The sequence below is a fragment of the Canis lupus genome, unplaced genomic scaffold (assembly GCF_011100685.1).
Source record: "Canis lupus familiaris isolate Mischka breed German Shepherd unplaced genomic scaffold, alternate assembly UU_Cfam_GSD_1.0 chrUn_S1538H1724, whole genome shotgun sequence".
NCBI lineage: Eukaryota > Metazoa > Chordata > Mammalia > Carnivora > Canidae > Canis > Canis lupus.
The window spans coordinates 133295-155128 of NW_023330376.1; the positions used below are offsets into that span (position 1 = coordinate 133295).

A 21834-nucleotide genomic window follows, 5' to 3' on the forward strand; every position below is an offset into this window, starting at 1 on the left:
CAACTAATTCCGTCCCACATTTCTAATAATCAAAGTCACCACACACACACACACACACAATCAGAACAAGTGTTTGGCTTAAAATGATCAATATAACAACACAAAGATGAAATGAAGTTTTAACTTCATTTAACACAACTGACATGTTAGCAAGTGAAGCTTTACTCTGGGTAAAAGTCAGAATTCAAATAAGTATGGTGAACACCAGAAAAATCTTAGAGTCTAATAATTAACTTCTGGGAACCCCTTAGAAGTAAAGGAATTCCAAACCAGGGACATTAGGATTTCGAAACTTAAAAGTAGAAACCTGAACTAAAGCTTACATTTTTAAAATCTCTTTTTCTTATGCTTGTAAATATCTTTTGTTCAAACGTGGATATCAGCAATGACATCTACCTTATTTATGTCACATCATTCGATTAAATTTGTCTCACATACACACACACACACACACACACACACACACACAAAGAAGAATTTGGTATAAGAAGACGATGGGCATTTCAACAGTTTAGTGCACATCTTTCCACAGGTATATTTGTACTGTAAAATTTACCTGATCTGGGTGTTTGTTTATCACTCGTTGCGACTGCTTCATTAGGAACAGAATCTTTCACTTTAGTGGTAGACTGGATGGGTATTGAAACAATATGATTAAAACAATGTGCATTTCATACAATCTGTAGTTAAAAATTCAAAATAAAAATACAAAAGCTTTACCTCCCAGTGAAGAAGATCTTTTCCAGGAGAATCTAAAACACAAAAGGGACATGTAGTTAATTATACGTAAATATGAAAGCCAACTATACATTCATGCAGTTAGGATTAAGCTGAATCCTCATGCTTGGCTTTGAAAGTGATTACATTAGGCTTTGGTCTTGATTCTAGAGACAGGAAGGTGGATTAAGACAGCAACAAGACAGAAATAGGAACCCATTATAAATACTATAAAAAATAGAAATATATGTTCAACATAACATGCAGTTAGGATTCCAAAAGTAAGATGATGTTTCAAATGAAATAACTAAAACAGAAATCACTAAATGTTGCACATATACCAACGTGAACATGCTGATTGATGGGGGAGAAAAGCAATCTTTAATCAGAGGAACAAATGAGGACTCTGAGAGGATAAACGTGAAAGCTGAAGGCAACAGCACATCCTGATTGCAGTACAGCAGAATCATCGATACCATTCTACTACAAGTATTTGCCATGTTCTTCAATTTGTCCCGTAATTTAGGCAGTACGCAGTTATGATGAATGCATAATTTATTGAATGCGTAATTTATTTGTCACCAAAAACAGTGTTATGAATTGATCAGCCTGGATATACTTGTAGGATAATAGTCAATAAAAGTATTCGTTTTTGTCTATACCCATGTGGGCCACTGGTATGCCTACATTTCTTGTATCCTCTAGTTTAGCCATGTTAACGTTTCTTGACCCATGCACGCAAGAAGGTATATAAAACACATCTAAGAAATAATGTATAATAAGCTTTCAATATGGAACCATGACTACCAAACTGAAAAAAAAAATCAATTTAATTGCCACCGAATTTTTAGATACTAAATATCTTTTGTATTTCAAAATCAGTGTCATATTTATTGATAGTAACAATTTTAGCATTTAAGGAATGGACCCTATGATTTCTTTATTTTCCAAAATTAGTTTGATTTGGTAGACTATGTCAGTCTTGAAAAGGTTTCTTTGAAACAGTTATCATCCCCCAAAATGAGCTATCTGAAAAAAAGAACACCCATGCTTCCATATTCAAATTAGTCTCATTTGAATAATGAATATCGAAGCAACATATATCTTTGAGGTCCAATAGATTTGAGGAAGATGAATGGTGGCTATGTTTTATCCCAAGTCTAGCACTCCATTTGCTCTCAGTATTCTTTGTGGAGCAGCTGTGATCTAATCTGTTTCAGTAGAAATAAACTCAAGGTATCTAAAAAGTGAGTTCTCGGGCAGCCCCGGTAGACCAAGGGTTGGTGCCACCATCGGCCCAGGGTGTGATGCTGGAGACCCAGGATCCGGCCCCATGTTGGGATCCCTGTATGGAGCCTGCTTCTCCCTCTGCCTGTGTCTCTGCCTCTCTCTATGTCTGTCATAAAAAAAAAAGTGAATTCTCTAGAATTTCCTCACCAACTCCAAAATTTCCTAGCTAAGACTTCTTTCATTTTTCCCTCTTTCCCTTCACTATCCCCTGTCTTCAAAAGTAATTTCTGGGGGCACCTGGGTGGCCCCAGTCAGTTGTGAGTCTAGCTCTTGATTTCAGCTCAGGTTATGATCTCAGTGTCCTGGGATTAAGTCCCATGGTGGGCTCCTCACTCAGCAGGGAGTCTGCTTAAGGACTCTCTCTCCCTCTCCCTTTACCCCCTCCCTGCTCGCTCACTCTCTAACATAAATAAATAAATCTTTTTAAAAAGTAATTCATGATCTATGGTCTTGATTTTTTTTTGCTTTTACAACCGTTTTATGGATTTTCACCACCACTTCTTTCCTCTTTGTTTAGCAATAGTATCTTACATCTATGCCTTCTATTTCTGTATCTCCTGCTCCCCTCTGGTTATAAACATGTTCAGAAATAAAAACAAAATAATGCTTTTTCTTGACCTTGTTATGTCTTGAACTACTATCCAACAGCTCTTCCAGATTTCTCTACAGGAAAGTCTATACCCATGCTACTGAGCACATGACCCAAGGACCACAGACACTGGCATCACCTGAGAGGTCAAAATGCAGATTCCAGACCTGATGTTCCAGACCTTGCATTTTTAACAAGGTCTCGGGTGATTCCCTACAATTTGAGAAATCCTGGGTCATACTGAACGCTGCCGCTGTATTACTTTACCTTAACCTTCTAGGATCAAGCCTCAAGTTCATCACTATCAATTCTGAAAGTGAAGACGTATTAAAAGTCATAAATGTTCTAACGGACTTTTCATCACGGCTAAAGCTTCCTTGATCTCCACCTAATTGACCCTGCTCTCTTTTTCCTTCCAATTCTTTTTTTTTTTTGCACGAAATAATACTAACTTATGAAGTACCACCATTTTATGTGACATTGAGGTACACATTTATTTATTTAAAAGATGTTTTCATTTATTTGACACAGAGAGAGCGTGCACAAGCAGGCAGAGCAGCAGACAAAGGGAAAGGGAAAAGCAGGCTCCCAGCTCAGCACGGCTCCATCCCAGGTCCCGGGGATCATGGCCCAAGGCAAAAGCAGACCTTCAATTCACTGAGCCACCCAGGCACCCCTAACATACATACATTTATAGCTGACTAGGACATAGCTCTGCATAATCAGCTAGGTCAATCCATAATGTCTTCCCAACAGCGAGAAAAACTGTTAAGCGTGGGAAAATTTTGGTATACTACTCTGACAAGTTTTGGTACTGGAAGCTCACCTGATATCCCCACATTTCAAATAATTTGCTCCTCCTTTTATTTTTTTAAAGATTTTATTTATTTATTCATGAGAGACACAGAGAGACACAGAGAGAGAGAGAGAGACAGAGAGACAGAGAGACAGAGAGAGGCAGAGACACAGGCAGAGGGAGAAGCAGGCTCCATGCAGGGAACCTGATGTGGGACTTGATCCCGGGACTCCAGGATCATGCCCTGGGATGAAGGCAGGCACCAAACCACTGAACTACCCAGGGATACCCTGCTCTTCCTCCTAAAAAAATTCTTTCATTTGACCACCTTCCACTATAAAGCGTTGCTTATTTTCCTCCATTTACTCCCTGTACTCTCAGCCATTCTCATCATTCCCTCTTTGCTCTTTTCCAACTATTTCCAGGCATTCCTTAGGTCTTGGAATACCTGGAAATGGAACCAGTAATTTAGCTCCTTTAGCCGTACTCTCAATTTAATCTGCAGCTGACACCTGATAAAATATAGAACTCCCCTCCTTTTCTCATCTTTCTCCTTTCTATGCATGTAATAGGTGATTTTCTTTGGAAATTAGGATACATGAGAATTTCTGTTTTAAATCAACATTCTGTCAAATGACTTTTTATAAAATACAATTCTTACCTTCTACTTGTTCACTGAATATACTTTGCCCTTGTTGATCTGCAGCTCCAGGTAAACAATCAACAGATTTCTTTGGAAGTCTTGCAGAAATACTCTGTTAAAATTAACATAATAATGAGTTGCATAAAGATTTCCAAATCCTTTTCTAAGAAAATATTCAAATGCTCTACTTTAATCACAATCAGACATACAAATAAGAAAAGCATGTATTGAAAACCAACACATTTAAAAACCTCATCTATGCTATCTCAATTAAGTGCACCTTTTCATCTTCATTTGGCCATTAACTCTAACTGAACATGGAAGGCCAGAGTAAATATTTTCACAGACAAGAAGACTGACTTATAAGTACATTTCAACAAGGAAATAACAAAACACCTAACTCTACTTTGTATTTCCACCAGGATAAAAGGACAGTAAAACTATTGAAACAAATTCTTTAATAAGTACATTTGCTATACATTTAAACTGTAACTAATGGCAGAAAGTTTTTTAGACTTAAGATACTTGGCATGATAAGAAAATTCGGGGTACATCATGTTGAGTATAAACAGAACACTGTGGTAGCTGCTGCTTCATTTAGATAACAAAGCCTTGGAATTTTCATTGGTAGGAAAAAATGGTTGAATGAAATGGCAAAGTAGGAAGAAAAACTTTTCTTGAAATTATGTTTAAATAATAGCAAAAGATTTTAGATATAGGTATGAAATGCTTCAAAAAGTATAGTAAGCTTTCAGAAGGGAAGAATAAGAACATTCATTGAGGGCAACCCTGCTGGGACCCCTCCCACTCCTAAGAGCTTTCTCTGTATCTTTACTGAATAAATCCCACCTCTGGCTCCCGGTGCATGGAGCCTGCTTCTCCCTCTGCCTGTGTCTCTGCCTCTCTCTCTCTCTCTCTCTCTATCATAAATAAATAAATAAAAATTAAAAAATAAAATAAAATGAAATCATGAACGAGAGAGGAGGGATCACCATCAACACCAAGGAAATACAAACGATTTTAAAAACTTAGTATGAGCAGCTTTACGCCAATAAATTAGGCAATCGAGAAGAAATGGGTGCATTCCTGGAAAACCACAAACTACAAAACTGCAACAGGAAGACATAGAAAACCTGAACAGGCCAATAACCAGGGACGAAACTGAAGCAGTCATCAAAAACCTACCAAGACACAAAAGTCCGGGGCCAGATGGCTTCCCAGGGGAATTCTATCAAACGTTTAAAGAACAAACCATACCTATTCCACTAAAGCTGTTATGAAAGATAGAAAGGGATGGAGTACTTCCAAAGTCGTTCTATGAGGCCAGCATCACCTTAATTGCAAAACCAGACACAGACCCCACCAAAAAGGAGAATTATAGACCAATACCCTGATGAACACGGACGCAAAAATTCTCAACAAGATACTAGCCAACAGGATCCGACAATACATTAAGAAGATGATTCACCATGACCCAGTGGGATTTATCCCCGGGATGCAAGGCTGCTTCAACACTTGTAAAGCAATCAATGTGATTCATCATATCAGCAAGAGAAAGAACCAAGAACCACATGATCCTCCCAATAGATGCAGAGAAAGCATTTGACAAAATACAACATCCATTCCTGATCAAAACTCTTCAGAGTGTAGGGATAGAGGGAACATTCCTCAGCATCTTAAAAGCCATCTACGAAAATATCGTTCTCAATGGGGAAACACTGGGAGCCTATCCCCTAAGATCAGGAACAAGACAGGGATGTCCACTCTCACCATTGCTATTCAACATAGTACCAGAAGTCCTAGCCTCGGCAATCAGGCAACAAAAAGAAATAAAAGACATTCAAACTGGCAAAGAGGAAGTCAAACTCTCCCTCTTTGCAGATGACATCATAATGCAGCTAGAAAACCCAAGAGACTCCACCCCAAGACTGCTAGAACTCACAGCCATTTGGCAGTGTGGCAGGATACAAAATCAATGTCCAGAAAACAGTGGCATTTCTATACACTAACAATGAGACTGAAGAAAGAGAAATGAAGAGTCAATCCCAATTACAATTGCACCCAAAAGCATAAGGTAACAAGGAATATACATAACCAAAGAGGTAAAGGGTTTCCACCCTCAAAACTACAGAACACTTCTGAAGGAAATTGAGGAAGACACAAAGAGATGGAAACATATACCATGCTCATGGATTGGCAGAATGAATATTGAGAAAATGTCAATGGTACCCAGGGCAATTTACACACTTAATGCAATCCCTATCAACATACTATGGACTTTCTTCAGAAAGTTGGAACAAATCATCTTAAGATCTCTGTGGAATCAGAAAAGACCCCAAATAGCTAGGGGAATATTAAAAAAGAAAACCATAGCTGGGGGCATCACAATGCCAGATTTCAGGTTGTACTACAAAGCTGTGGTCATCAAGACAGTGAGGTACTGGCACAAAAACAGACACATAGATCAATGGAAACAGAATGGAGAATCCAGAAGTGGGCCCTCAACTCTATGCTCAAATAATAGTCGGCAAAGCAGGAAAGACTATCCACTGGAAAAAAGACAGTCTCTTCAATAAATGGTGCTGGGAAAATTGGACAGCCACATGCAGAAGAATGAAACTGGACCATTCTCTTATGCCATACACAAAGAAAAACTCAAAATGGATGAAAGATCTGAATGTGAGACAGGAATCCATCAGAATCCTAGAGGAGAACACAGGCAACACCCTTTTTGAACTTGGCCACAGCAACTTCTTGCAAGATACATCCCTGAAGGGAAGAGAAAGCAAAGCAAAAGTGAATTATTGGGACTTCATCAAGGTAAGAAGCTTCTGCACAGCAAAAGAAACAGTCAACATAACTAAAAGGCAACCTACAGAATGGGAGAAGGTATTTGCAAATGACCTATCAGATAAAGGGCTAGTATCCAAGATCTATACAGAACTTAGTAAACTCAAAGAAACAACAATCCAATCATGCTATGGGCAAAAGACATGGACAGAAATTTCACAGAGGAAGACATAGACATGGCCAACAAGCACATGAGAAAATGCTCTGCATCACTGGCCACCAGGGAAGTACAAATCAAAACCACAATGGGATACCACCTCCCACCAGTGAGAATGGGCAAAATTAACAAGGCAGGAAACAACAAATGTTGGAGAGGATGTGGAGAAAGGGGAACCCTCTTGCACTGTTGCTGGGAGTGGGAACTGGCACAGCCACTCTGGAGAACTGTGTGGAGGTTCCTCAAAGAGTTAACAATAGATCTGTCCTATGACCCAGCAATTGCACTGCTGGGGATTACCCCAAAGATACAGATGCAGTGAAATGCCAGGACACCTGCACCCCGATGTTTCTTGCAGCAATGTTCACAATAGACTAACTGTGGAAGGAGCCTCGGTGTCCATCGAAAGACGAATGGATAAAGAAGATGTGGTCTATGTATACAATGGAATATTACTCAGCCATTAGAAACGACAAATACCCACCATTTGCTTTGAGGTGGAGGGACCTGGACGGTATTATGCTGAGTGAAATGTGTCAGTCTTTAAAGGACAAACATTATATGGTCTCATTCATTTGGGGAATATAAAAATTAGTGAAAGGGAATAAAGGGAAATAGAGAAATTGAGTGAAAATATCAGTGAGAGTGACAAAACATGAGAGACACCTCACCCTGGGAAATGACCAAGGTGTAGTGCAAGGGGAAGCGGGCAGGGGGTTGGGGTGAGTGGGTTATGGGCACTGAGGGAGTCACTTGGCAGGATGAGCACTGAGTGTTATGGTATATGTTAACAAACTGAATTCCAATAAAAAAATTGCAAATAAAATACAAAATTAAAAAATACAAAATACAAAATATAACAACTATGAAGACTAAAGTTTCCCGAGATAACGTAAAATGTATCCACTGTTGGAGATCTTTGAGAAAGTAAAGGTCATCCTTCTACAAATAATATTGTATACTCTACGGGCAACTTTTCCTTCCTTACGATTCTATAATGATAAATCATCTTATAAAAAAATGATAAATCATGAGTTTATTCATTTGACATGTGTCTCTATTCTAAGCTTATATTTAAAAAAAGATGCAAAAAAAAAAAAATAAAAAAAGATGCATCAGAATCCAGAAAATAGTTTTTATATTTTTTAAGAATCTTGCAGCTTAAAATTTATTTTTTTCATTTAATGGATAGAGATTAAGAACCTCACTTACCTAAGAAAAAAATTCAGTTTTAATTAATGAAAAAACTAAAATGTTTATTTACGTCCTCTCTATTCTCAAAAGATATAAAGTCGACCAAGATTATACCACACAGTAAGTTTAATTAGAAACCACAAGAAAGACAACAGCCAAAGTTCAAAACTCATAATAAATCTGATTATGGCTTAAAACAGACTTCACTTTGTACTATGTATAAACACAACTCTTGCTAAATTAAATATAGGCTATCATACTTTATTAAACTTAAAAGGGTAAAATTTCCTCCCAGTTCTTCATAAAAACCAGCTGTCATTCTGAAGAATCTGAGCATGTTTTGTATTGCCTTTTATTAACTTGCATTTAAAATAATTTCTACCGCATTTTATAATATACAGCATCTGTTCTACCTTAGCCTCACTACTGCTGTGTTTTTAATAATAATCTCTCTAAACTCTCCTATCTTTACATTCATCTCATCCTTATTAAATGAATTCTTACCCCACAACCCCTCCCCTCATCTTCACATCCATCTAGCTATTCTATCCAGTTGCTTTCTAATTCTTTCCCTCCATAATGGCATACCTAAGATTTGTTTATTCCCACCAACCGTAATAAATCTCAACCCAGTACTTACTTCTCTGTTGTTATTACACTGTTTTCTCTTATATTCTTGAGGGCTTCCATTTCTCCCTAAGATTCTTTTCATTATAAGGATATCAAGAGGATAGTATGTGAAAAAACATGGGGGACAAAGTTCAAAACAACTTACCTTTGTAACACCAAGCATTGCTGAAGACGTTTGAGGAGTTTCGGGTGATACAAAAGCAAGAGGAGAATAGTCAGAGACATTGACGGATGGTTTACAGAGAGTTTCAGTCTTATCTTCCCTTGCAAAATTGTTGTCAGCAAATAAAGGTCTATCTTCTTGGCTCACAAGACCACATTTTGCTTCTATTTAGTGAAAAACAAAGTAAAGAGTACATGAAGATATCTAACTTTGAATTACTAAATAACACAAAAATGGACAAAACTCCGTGAAAAACACAAATCTTCAGATAGCTTACTCTTGGGTCGCAGAAAAGCAGCCATTTGCTTTCTTAAGTTTAGTTTCGGGACAGTCTAGAAAAAAAATTGATAGTTTTCAGGATTACAAGTATCACATTTCGTAAAAATAATTGTAATATTCACCATTACCAAATGAACACCATTACAAAAAGAACACAGGTTTTGGAGATCATTCAAATACAGATTCAAATCTCAGTTCCGCCATTTACTAACCTACATTTTCTCATGGGGTGAAGATTATAAGAGATTTAATAGTCCCAAAATGTTACTTTTCTTACCCCTGATTATTATACAAAGTCTTCCTCAAAAAGTTAAATAAAAATAGAGCTATCCGGGATCCCTGGGTGGCGCAGCGGTTTAGCGCCTGCCTTTGACCCAGGATCGAATCCCACATCGGGCTCCCGGTGCATGGAGCCTGCTTCTCCCTCTGCCTATGTCTCTGCCTCTCTCTCTCTCTCTCTCTCTCTCTCTCTCTCTCTCTCTGTGACTATCATAAATAAATAAAAATTTAGGGAAAAAAATAGAGCTAACCTATGACCCAGCAATCGCAGTACTCAGTATTTATCCAAAGGATACAAACATAGTGATTTGAAAGGGCACCAGCACCCCAACGTTTAAAGCAGCAATGACCACAATAGCCAAACTACAGAAAAAGCCCGATGCCCATTGACAGATGAATGGATAAAGAAGATGCAGTGTGTATAAATACAATGGAATATTACTCAGCCATCCTAAAGAATGAAATCTTGCCATTTGCAATAACATAGATGGGACTTAAGAGTATTATACTAAGTGAAATAAGTTAGAGAAAGACAAATACCATATGATTTCAATCCTATGTGGAATTTAAGAAAAAAAACGGAGGTGCATAGCGGAAGAGAGGGAAAAATAAGATAAAAATCAGAGAGAGAGACAAACCGTAAGAGACTCTTAATCATAGGAAATAAACTGAGGGTTCTTGGAGGGGAGAGGGTTGGGGCAATGGGGTAATTGGGTGATGGTAATTAAGGAGGGCTCTTGAAGTAATAAGCACTAGATGATGTATGCAACTGATGGATCACTGAATTCTACCTCTGAAACTAATAATACGCTATATGTTAATTAATTTGAATTTAAAAATTTTAAAAAGGGGATCCCTGGGTAGCTCAGTGGTTTAGCGCCTGCCTTTGGCCCAGGGTGGGATTCCTGGAGACCAGGGATCGAGTCCCATGTCAGGCTCCCTGCATGGAGCCTGCTTCTCCCTCTGCCTGTGTCTCTGCCTCTCTCTCCCTATGTCTATCATGAATAAATTAAAAAATCTTAAAAAAATTTTTTAAATACTTTTTTTACCAAAATGTCTTAAAATAAAAATTTATCCCTAGGTAATTTAAATTCAAAAACCTAACAATAAGGGCAGCCCGGTGGAGCAGCGGTTTAGCACCGCTATCTACTATCTACTGGAAAAAAGATAGTCTCTTCAATAAATGGTGCTGGGAAAATTGGATAGCCACATGCAGAAGAATGAAACTGGACCACTTTTTTACACCATACACAAAGATAAACTCAAAATGGATGAAAGATCTAAATGTGAGACAGGAATCCATCAGAATCCTAGAGGAGAACACAGGCAACACCCTTTTTGAACTTGGCCACAGCAACTTCTTGCAAGATACATCCCTGAAGGGAAGCAAAACCAAAGCAAAAATGAATTATTGGGACTTCATCAAGGTAAGAAGCTTCTGCATAACAAAAGAAACAGTCAAGAAAACTAAAAGGCACCCTACAGAATGGAAGAAGTTATTTGCAAATGACCTATCAGATAAAGGGCTAGTATCCAAGATCTATAAAGAACTTAGTAAACTCAACAGCAAAGAAACAAACAATCCAATCATGCTATGGGCAAAAGACATGAACAGAAATTTCACAGAGGAAAACACAGACATGGCCAACAATCATATGAGAAAATACTCCGGATCACTGGCCATCAGGGAAATATAAATCAAAACCAGAATGAACTATCATCTTCCACCAGTGAGAATGGGCAAAATTAACAAGGCAGGAAACAACAAATGTTGGAGAGGATGTGGAGAAAGGGGAACCCTCTCACACTGTTGGTAGCAATCTGAACAGGTACAGCCACCCTGGAAAACTGTGTGGAGTTTCCTCAAAGAGTTAACAATAGAACTGCCCTATGACCCAGCAATTGCACTTCTGAGGATTTACCCAAAGGTACAGATGCAGTGAAATGCAGGACACCTGCACCCCAATATTTATAGCAGCAATGTCCACAATAGCCAAACTGTGGAAGGAGCCTCGGTGCCCATCGAAAGATGAATGGATAAAGAAGATGTGGTCTATGTATACCATGGAATATTACTCAGCCATTAGAAATGACAAACACCCACCATTTGCTTTGACGTGGATGGAACTGGAGGGTATTATGCTGAGCAAAATAAGTCAATTTGAGAAGGACAAACATTATATGTTCTCATTCATTTGGGGAATATAAGAATTGGTGAAAGGGAACATAGGGAGAGGAGAAAAAATGAGTGAAAATATCAGTGAGAGTGACAGAATATGAGAGACACCTAACTCTGGGAAATGAATAAGGGGTAGTGGAAAGGGAGGTGGGGGGGGGGGGGTTGTGGTGACTGGGTGATGGGCACTGAGGGGGTCACTTGGCAGGATGAGCATTGGGTGTTATGCTAAATGTTGGCAAATTGAACTCCAATAAAAAAAAGTTAAAAAAACATAAAATGACAAGAGGCAAGCCACTTTATATTTTAAGAGTAAATAATACACAACACTCAACTCAGAGCAGGAAAATTAATTTTACAAGAGAGTACTTTACCTTGGTACCAGAACTTAAGTCCTCATGTTTTGAAGGCCTTGAATCATCAGTATCAGCTTTGCGGGTACGACTTTACAGCAAAAATAGAAAACAAAGACAAGTTCATTTCTTTAAAAAGAAAAATCGAGTAAAAGTCAGCTGTTTATTAATGAAGTTTCTTGACATACGAAAATTTAGCCTCGTTTTGGTTAAGCTTTTATTTTTAATTCTAGTATCCTTAACATACAGTGTTACATTAGTTTCATATATACAATATAATGATTTGGTAATTCCATACATCACCCAGTGCTCATCATGACTAGTGCATTCCTTAATTCCCATCTCCTATTTCACCCATTGCCCTACCAACATCCCCCCTGGTAACCATCAGTTTGTTCTCTATAGCAGTCTTCTTCTTGGTAAATCTGTCTTTTCTGTCTCCTTCGCTCATTTTTATTTTGTTTCTTACATGTTACTTAGGAGTGAAATCATATTTGTCTTTCTCTGACTTACACTGCTTAGCGTAATACGCTCTAGCTCTCACCATGCAAATGACAAGATGTCATTCTTTTCAATGGCTGAACAATATTCCATTGTGTGTGTGTGTGTGTATGTATTATATCTATATGTGTGTGTGTATATATATATAGATATATATATATATACACACACCACTTTTTATTCACTAATCCATCAACATGCACACTTAGGCTGATGATTGCAAATAATGCTGTAGTAAAAACATGAGTGCATGTATCCCTTTGAATTGGTGTGTTTGTCATATCTGGGTAAATATGCAGGAGTGCAACTCTTGGATTGTTAGTTTTGTTTTTAACTTTTTGAGGAACCGCCATACGGTTTCCCATGGTGGCTGTCCCAGTTTGCACTTCCACCAAAAGTGCAACAGGGTTCCTTTTTCTCCACATCCTCAACTACACTTGTTTCTTGTGGTTTTGATTTTAGCCATTCTGACAGGTGTGCAGCGCTATCTCATTGTAGTTTTGATTTGCATTTCCCTGATGACGTGTGATGCTGATCATCTTTTTATATATCTGTTGGCCAACTGGACATCTTCTTTGGAAAAATGTCTGATATATTCTGATCATTCTTGACCTGGATTGTGTTTTGGGTGTTGAGATGTATCAGTTCTTTAGATTCTTACACTAACCTTTATCAGATATGTCATATGCAAATGTCTTCTCCCATTCTGTAAGGTTGCCTTTTAGTTTTGTGGATTGATTCCTTCACTGCAAAAGCTTTTGATTTTGATGTAGCCCCAACAGTTTATTTTGCTTTTATTGCTCTTGCCTCAGGAGACATAAAAAAAGAAAAACCTGGCTACAGCTAATACCAGAGAGATCATTGCCTGTGCTCTCTTCAAGGATAAAATGGTTTCATGTGATATATTTATATCTTTAAACCATTTTGAATTTATTTTTGTAAATGGTGAAAGAAAGTGGTCCTGTTTCAATCTTTTATATACCCATTCAGTTTTCCTAGCATCATTTATTGAAGGAGACTGCCTTTTCAAACCATTGGATATTCTTTCTTGCTTTGTCAAAGATTAATTAACCATATCATTATAGTTTATTTCTGGATTTTCTATACTATTCTACTGATATTTGTATCCATTTAATGCCAATACTATGCCGTTTTGATTACTACAGCTTTGTAATATAACTTGAAATCTAGCATAGAGATATCTCCAGTTATGTTTTTCTTTTTCCAATATTGCTTTGGCTATTTGAGGTCTTCAGTGGTTCCATATAAATTTAGTGTTGTTTGCTCTAGTTCTGTGAAACATGTCGATGGATTTTAGTAGGCATTGCATTAAATTTGTAGATTGCTTTGGGTCCTATACACAGTTTAACAATAGGTGCTCTTCCAATCTATGAGATGGAATTCTTTCCACGTCTTTGTGTCATCCTCAATTGCTTTCACCAATGTTTTCAGAATACAGGTCTTTCAAAATTTGGCCTCTGTGTTATTTTTTTAACATGTTATTTATTTATTTATTTATTTATTTATTTACTTATTTATTTGAGAGAGAGAGAGAGAGTGTGTGTGTGTGCACAGTAGGCAGAGAGGCAGGTGGAGGGAGGGGAAAGAAGCAGGGCCCCTGCTGAGCAGAGAGCCTTATATGTGGCTCTATCCCAGTACCCTGACATCATGACCCTAGCCAAAGGCAGTCGCTTAACCAACTGAGCCAGCCAGGCGCCCCTTGGCCTCTGTTTTTAAAAAGGGTTTAGTTATCTATTTTGCTTTCACCTCTCCTAACCTGTGAAATGCCTAGTAAAGGCCCAGTTTTAGTTCCCATAACTAAGTGTGACAGGTGAGGAATTCTCTGAAATGTCTGACAGCTAACTGGACAAAAGTTAACCACCATGAATTATCACCTTCCACCTGTCAGAATGGCTAGAATCAAAAACACACACTAAAAAATATTGGTGAGGATGAAGGAATACTCGTGAGCTGGTGATGAGGATAGAAATTGGGGCAGCCACTGTAAAAAACAAAATGGAGTTTCCTTGAAGAAGTACCCATAGAAATACCACATGATCCAGTAATCCACTACTGGGTACTTACTTACCCCCCAAAAAAGAAAACACTAATTTGAAAAGACATATGTACCCCAATGTTTACTGCAGCATTATTTACAACAGCCAAGATATGAAAGTAACCCATGTCCATCAACAGATGTATAACACACACACACACACACACACACACACACACACACATACACAGAGCAATATTACTCAGCCATAAAAAAGAATGAAACCTTACCATTTGCAACAATATGGATTACCTGGAGGGTATTAAGCCAAGTGAAATAAGTCAGAGCAAAATAGACAAATACTGTATGATTTCACTTATATGTAGAATCAAAAAAGCAGAACAAATGAACAAACAACCAAAAAGCAGAACCAGACCCATAAGTACAGAGAATTCTGTATTGCCAGAAGGGAAGTGGGTGGGGGACAGACAAAAATGGGTGAAGGGAAGTGGGAGGTTCAGCATTCCAGGTATAGTAAGTCACAGGGATAAAAGTACAGCATAGGGAATATAGTCAATAGTATTGTAACAGCAATATGCAGTAACACATGGTAGCTACACTTGTGGTAAGCATGGGGTAACAACATAGAATCACTATGTTGTACACATGAAACCAACATAACGGTGTGTCAACTATACTTACATTTTGAAAAGAAACTATCTACAGATGTTAAAGAACAAATTTATATGTTATTAGTGGGAATACTATTCCCGAAGAGATTAAAAGATTAAAAATTATAAAATCCAAGTTTCACAAGTCCTGCCTTATTTACGTCCACATAAACTAGCAAGACCTTAAAAATCATCAAGGGCACTCAGATACCCAAGAAGAGAGACTGCTATAAAAATAGTCCTGATATCTGTGCCTCTATTTACCCACACTGCCTAATATTTTCTTTTTGTGAGCTACCACTCCTGGATCACTCCTCTGCAGGGCTCAGTGGCACTCTCCAACGTTTAAGTCTTTAGCCTGCCAAGGCACAGATTCCCAAAACAAGGAAAGGCTCAAATGACCAAGAATAGGAGCCATTTCCTGTTCCTGGGGAACCAGCTAACTGGAGTCTGAGTCATCCATGCAGTCATCTCAATGTAGGCACCTTACCAACTACCCAAATGAAGCTCCGTTATTGATCTGACAGCTAGTCCTACCCCACCAAACCCTACACATACATGGGAAGGGCATCAGAGAATTACGAAAAGAGGTGGAGCGATCACAAGACCCTGTGACCTTGGGCCATACATTTACATAGTTCAGAATCTCCATTCCCCCCATTATTTGAAAGGATCTAACCCGCCTTCTGTAAGGTGGGGTAGAAGTCGATGATGTCCCATTCCTATTTGCTGTAAATACTCTTGCCAGTGGCTCAACTGATTTTAATGTTTCTCAACAGAAACTCTGAAGTAGGGCAGCCGGATAGCCCAGCGGTTTAGTGCCACCTTCAGCCCAGGGCATGATCCTGGAGACCCAGGTTTGAGTCCCAAGTCAGGCTCCCTGCATGGAGCCTGCTTCTCCCTCTGCTTGTATCTCTGCCTCTCTCTCTCTCTGTCTCATGAATAAATAAGTAAAATCTTTTTTTAAAGGAAAAGAAACCCTGAAGTATGCTAGTTCCTTCAATTAAACCAACAAAAAGAGGGATCCCTGGGTGGCACAGCGCTTTAGTGCCTGCCTTTGGCCCAGGGTGCGATCCTGGAGACCGGGATCGAATCCCATGTTGGGCTTCCAGTGCATGGAGCCTGCTTCTCCCTCTGCCTGTGTCTCTGCCTCTCTCTCTCTCTCTCTCTGTGTGACTATCATAAATAAATAAAAATTAAAATAAATAAATAAATAAATAAATAAATAAATAAATAAATAAATAAACCAACAAAAAGAAATGCTGCTCAGGACTCTCTTGAACGCTCTATTTTAATATGCTTTTATAAACGACAACCAATATCTTGTGTTCTTTCTTTGTGTAATTGACCTTTGTCTATCTTGTCATAAACTCCAATATTCTGTCATCATTTCTAAAACTCTTTTTCCTCTTCAACCCAGTGTGGTTCTTCTTGAAACATGCCCTCTCCTGCTAATTCCCATCTCATGTACACTAGAACCACTCCCTATCTTTATATTATTAAATCAAAGATGAGAGAAAAGGGAAAAAATCTAAATTTAAATCTCATTTCTGTCAGTTATCAAATTCAAGTAAGTCACTTTAATCCCTTTTGAGTTTCAAATTCTCCACTTCAACAACCACTTGGTAAGGATGTTAAACATGGGTTACAGCATCAGAGAGTATTTTGATTAACACATCTCTAAGATTCTTTAAAACCCTGAAATTCTATCTGCTTTTCATTTTGTCTTTAGAAAAATGGAGAATCCTTAGCTGCAGAAATGATAAAAAGTAATGGAATAAAAGAAACAGCAAGAAAATTGGAGAAGAAAGTTTAAAAAAATCAAGAAAAGAGTATAGAAAGGACATGGATAAAAGCAAAAAAGTCTACAAAAAAAGAAAAAGCTTCACAGAACTTATCAAGGGTGCCAGCCTAAAGGGAAAATTAGACTGAGAAGTCAGTAAATAGACAACTGTTTAGAAATACCCTCTAAATAGATGATAAATTTAATTAACGTTACATGGTCTATACCTAGATTACATATCCTTCACTTTCAGAAAAATCATTCATCTCAAGGAGAGCAGACGTCACTATATCTAAGAGCTTGCCTGATTAGGGCTTGCTTATGTAAAAGCTATGGTACTGTGGCCATAGGTAACTGAGATCCACTCCAAAATTTTTGACAGTAAAAACAAGAAACTAGTTACCACTGCAATAATTACCTCTAGCTATCACTAGTTGTGTCAAATATATTAGGAAAATGCTTGGACTTGCCTGGTTCTTAAGAAAACTCTAAATCAGAGTTAACATGTAATGAAATTTGACAATCTGGGATGATCTAAGATCTGTATCTTAATTCCAGTGCTGCTGAGGGGCAAAACATGTATGTGGGAGCCACGCAGGCTAACATTCAAATCATGGGTCTGCTACTCATTAACTATGGAATCCTGGGTCAGTTTATCCATCTCCCTGAACTACAGCTGACTAGTTAATAAAAAGTAGGCTATAACAGCACAGCTCCTTGGTGAAACTATTGCAATGACTAATAAGTAATAAGTAAGACGTATTAAGCACATAATACAGTGTCTAGCCCAGAAGACAACACTCAACAAATCCTTTCCTCTCCACTTCCTTGGTTAACACATCATTTTAAAAAAATCCATAAAAGTCCTACCTGCTTAAAGAGACTTCTTCAGACTTCTTAGCCACTAGTAAAGAAAGCAGGAAAATACATTTTAAGTCAACAATAGAAAAATACAGAATATTAAAACAGATGATGACTTGTTCAAAATATTAAGACAAAATATTGTTCAAAATATTAAGACAGATGATGACTTGTTCAAAAGTATTCCTTTGGGACCACACCTGGAAACCACACTACAGTGGATATTAATTGTACTATTGGTAGGCAGTTAATGCATTAAGAAATCTCATTTTCTCCTCTATATTTACCAATGCAAGAAAGAATTCTAGTTATCAGGATGTGGTACATACAAGTGGATGTTTCTAATGACCATTATTGTAACCAAACCAAACCCTATGAGACTGACAGGAAATGGTATCATTAGCAGAATCATTATCATAAAGTGACAATGGCAAACTTAAATAGCATGATTTTCCTGGACTTCCACTACTAGGAGCAGTTAAAACAGACTATACATATTTAGCTGGAACACAACGGAACCTCTCCAGCTCCTCAGTGGAGACTGCTAAGTTCAGGATGAAATGCCTCATCACAAAGTTCGGCTCGGCTCCGGTCACAATCTTGGGGTCCTGGGTGGAGACCCTCGGGGAGTCTGCTTTTCTCTCTCCCTCTGTCCTTCCACCTCGCTTGTGCTATCTTTCAAATAAATAAATAAACTCTTCTCAAAACCTTTTCTAGAGAAAGACATAAGGCCTAGAAAAAGAACATTTTATTTTTTTTATTTTTTTCTTTATTTATTTATGATAGTCACACAGAGAGAGAGAGAGAGGCAGAGACATAGGCAGAGGGAGAAGCAGGCTCCATGCACCGGGAGCCCGACGTGGGATTCGATCCCGGGTCTCCAGGATCGCGCCCTGGGCCAAAGGCAGGCGCCAAACCGCTGCGCCACCCAGGGATCCCAAGAACAACATTTTAAATGGAATGAATTGAGCCTCCTGACTTGTTCAGTAGAGAGGGCTGAAAATTTCAAAATGGACTGATACTTGGCTAAGGAAATAAAAGCTTCCTTTGTCTTCCAGTATCTTTAACTTGGTATTCTTCAATCTATCCTCCACACGAGACGCCTGCAAACTATGGCCACAGGCCAAATCCAACCTGCCATCTGGTTCTGTAAATAAAGTTGTAATGGAGCACAGTCACATCTATTTCAATACATATTGCTATGGCTACTTTCACACGACAATGGCAGAGTGTGAGACCCCAGGGCCTAAAATATTCACTATCTGGCCCTTTTAAGAAAAGCCTGGTGATCCCCATTTTATGCCATAACCAAAGGGCCCTAATTCAAATCTAATCTGATTACTCTTCTATTTCAAATTCTCCTATCAATCCCTGCTGGCTCCCTCCCCAACAGCCATTCCATATTCTTCATTCTTGCTGGAGAACCACAGCTTTATTTGGATAGTTAGTGTCCCAATACACAAAGAATGTGGTCTCGCCCCAGCTGCAAAAGGAGAAAGGATTATTCTAAGCTAATCACAGTACCTGACTTACCAGTGACTGGTTTAGGAACAAGCAAGTCATGTTACCTAGCCTATAAAATGTTAGGGGAAGTTTACTGCAAGCTGCTGAGTTTTCTTCCTATATAAAAGAAACACAAAGACAAACACAGTTCTTCTGGTCATGGATATTGTCATGTGAAAATATGCCTGAAGCTGTTGCTAATTAGCCAAGCAGGAAAAGAGACAGGGACTCCTGGGTGACTCAGCGGTTGAGTGTCTGCCTTTGGCTGAGGCTCTGATCCCCGACTTCCCGGATCAAGTCCCATGTTGGGCTCCCTGCCTGGAGCCTGCTTCTCCCTCTGCCTATATCTCTGCCTCTCTCTCTCTCTGTCTCTCATGAATAAATAAATTAAAATCTTAAAAAAAAAAACACAACACAAAGACAGCTCTATTCTATTATGAGCACCTTGAAAGACCAAAACTCTATTCCATCTTTGCTTCCTATAACTTGCAAAACCAAAGCCAACCTAAAGAATTTCTGTGATAGAGATCCACTAAGTTAAAGGTTTCTTCCTACATTTCAGACCATGCAACACACTAGGTGCCACCTCTGGGGAGCAACGGTAACATCTTTGTGACTGCGAACATTTTTGTGCTTTTATTATAATTTGTTGAGCCCAAGTTGCCCTTTTTGAATATTTATTATGATCATCTTTTGACTAATAACAGAGTATCTTATTTCCAAAGAACTACAGTATTATGCAACAAACAGGAGAGAATATTGTTCTAATGAAGTCAACATATCACATTCTGACTTAAGAGAAGTGAAGTCACTAATAGTGAGATTGTGTTGATGCAACAGCATCTAAAATAACCTGTGCTCCTCAACAGGCTTCCGTAGGATAGGTCATCACCTAAAAAATCAAGCAATCTCATTGGTCTTTCTGCACACTAGCTAAGTTTTGCAGTTCTTATTGTTTGCCATTTGTGTAAAGGACCAGCAAGGTATTGCAGAGTTCCAGTTTTAAGGATAATGAGACAAATCACGCTATAATAATATTTACTAAATGAAATCCACTTGTAAAAGTCAAAATACCATTTGTATAACCAGTAATTTTTATAACATGTTTATAGAGGAAACATAAAACATACTAACTTGAAAATCTTTTTTCCTTATTTACACAAAGCTATCCCATAGGATTTTAAGTCTCATAACTAATGAGGGCACCTGGATGGCTCACTGGTTGAGGTTGTGATCCCAGGTTCTGGGATTGAGTCCTACATCAGGCATCCGTATGGAGCCTGCTTCTCCCTCTGCCTCTCTCTTTGCCTCTCTCTGTGTGTCTCTGAGGAATAAAGAAATAAATTCTAAAAAATACTAAGATAACGAATTTATTTTCAGACAATACTGCCTCATATTTTAAATTACCAAAAAGAACTTCTCAAATTCTGAATCCTAGACTATTAAGAAAGAAATTAAGAAACCAAACACCCATGCAATTTACACATCCGATTTGTTTTGTTTTGTTTTCATTGCTTTTTCATGATCAAAACTGCCTTACTCTGACTTCATCTATGTTAGGACCACCATAAGTAATTCACTCTAAAAAATCATACCTAGATCATGATTCTGTGAAGAATTTTCAGGTTTCATTTCTTCTTCATGTTCAGAAATTAGTTGGTCACTGCTACGTATAAGAAAGAGTGATAAACAATGAGACTTTTTTAATACTGATATGAAAAATATTTACCAGATACATCAAATTCTTAAGATTTTTCAAAGAATATCAGGGTTAACATCAAAACTTAAATTACCCGAATAGGTACTTCAAATTTGTTAGTTCTAAAAACTTTTATCAAGTATATAATTTTAATTAAAGGAGAAACAAAAGTAAGGTGAACCAGTCATGAGTTGAAGGCATTTTGCTCAGGAAACTAAGAGTTAGCCTGCCATAATGGAAAGTGTCTCAAATCCCAAAGTCCCAGCTCTAAAACCAGCAGCTTTTTGTTCTTAGACCAGCCACTTCTCTTCCACTCAAAGTCTTTCTCTATAAAACAGGAATCTTACCATCTTATATTACAAGGCTGTTAGGAGGATTTAATGAGGTATTATACCCAAAACGTGGTCTCTCAGGCAAGGTGATGCCCACAACTCTGGGAAGGGCAATATGAGACCTTCCATGACCTAATAAAAAAGGTATTCCACAGGAGTTAAAGCAAGCTTGGGGGGCAGCCCGGGTGGCTCAGTGGTTTAGCATGGCCTTCAGCCCAGGGCATGATCCTGGAGACCCAGGATCGAGTCCCATGTCGGGCTCCCTGCATGGAGCCTGCTTCTCCCTCTGCCTGTGTCTCTGCCTCTCTCTCTCTCCTCTCTGTGTATTCTCATGAATAAATAAAAATCTTAAAAAAATTAAAAAAATAAAGC

At 38.2% G+C, this 21834-nt stretch overlaps 1 protein-coding gene across 1 annotated transcript in view; it reads right to left on the reverse strand.

Annotated features, from left to right (window-relative positions):
• Window positions 1-21834, reverse strand: part of LOC119878351 (ankyrin repeat domain-containing protein 26-like) — a 125847-nt gene that overhangs the window by 93535 nt on the left and 10478 nt on the right. The window contains exons 4-11 of the mRNA XM_038588969.1: window positions 21027-21097; window positions 17938-17971; window positions 12138-12207; window positions 9307-9361; window positions 9012-9193; window positions 4054-4147; window positions 721-752; window positions 557-629 (exon numbers count right to left, since the gene is read on the reverse strand). Coding sequence (XP_038444897.1) covers window positions 557-629; window positions 721-752; window positions 4054-4147; window positions 9012-9193; window positions 9307-9361; window positions 12138-12207; window positions 17938-17971; window positions 21027-21097 — 611 coding nt within the window. The remainder of the gene's footprint in view (window positions 1-556; window positions 630-720; window positions 753-4053; window positions 4148-9011; window positions 9194-9306; window positions 9362-12137; window positions 12208-17937; window positions 17972-21026; window positions 21098-21834) is intronic.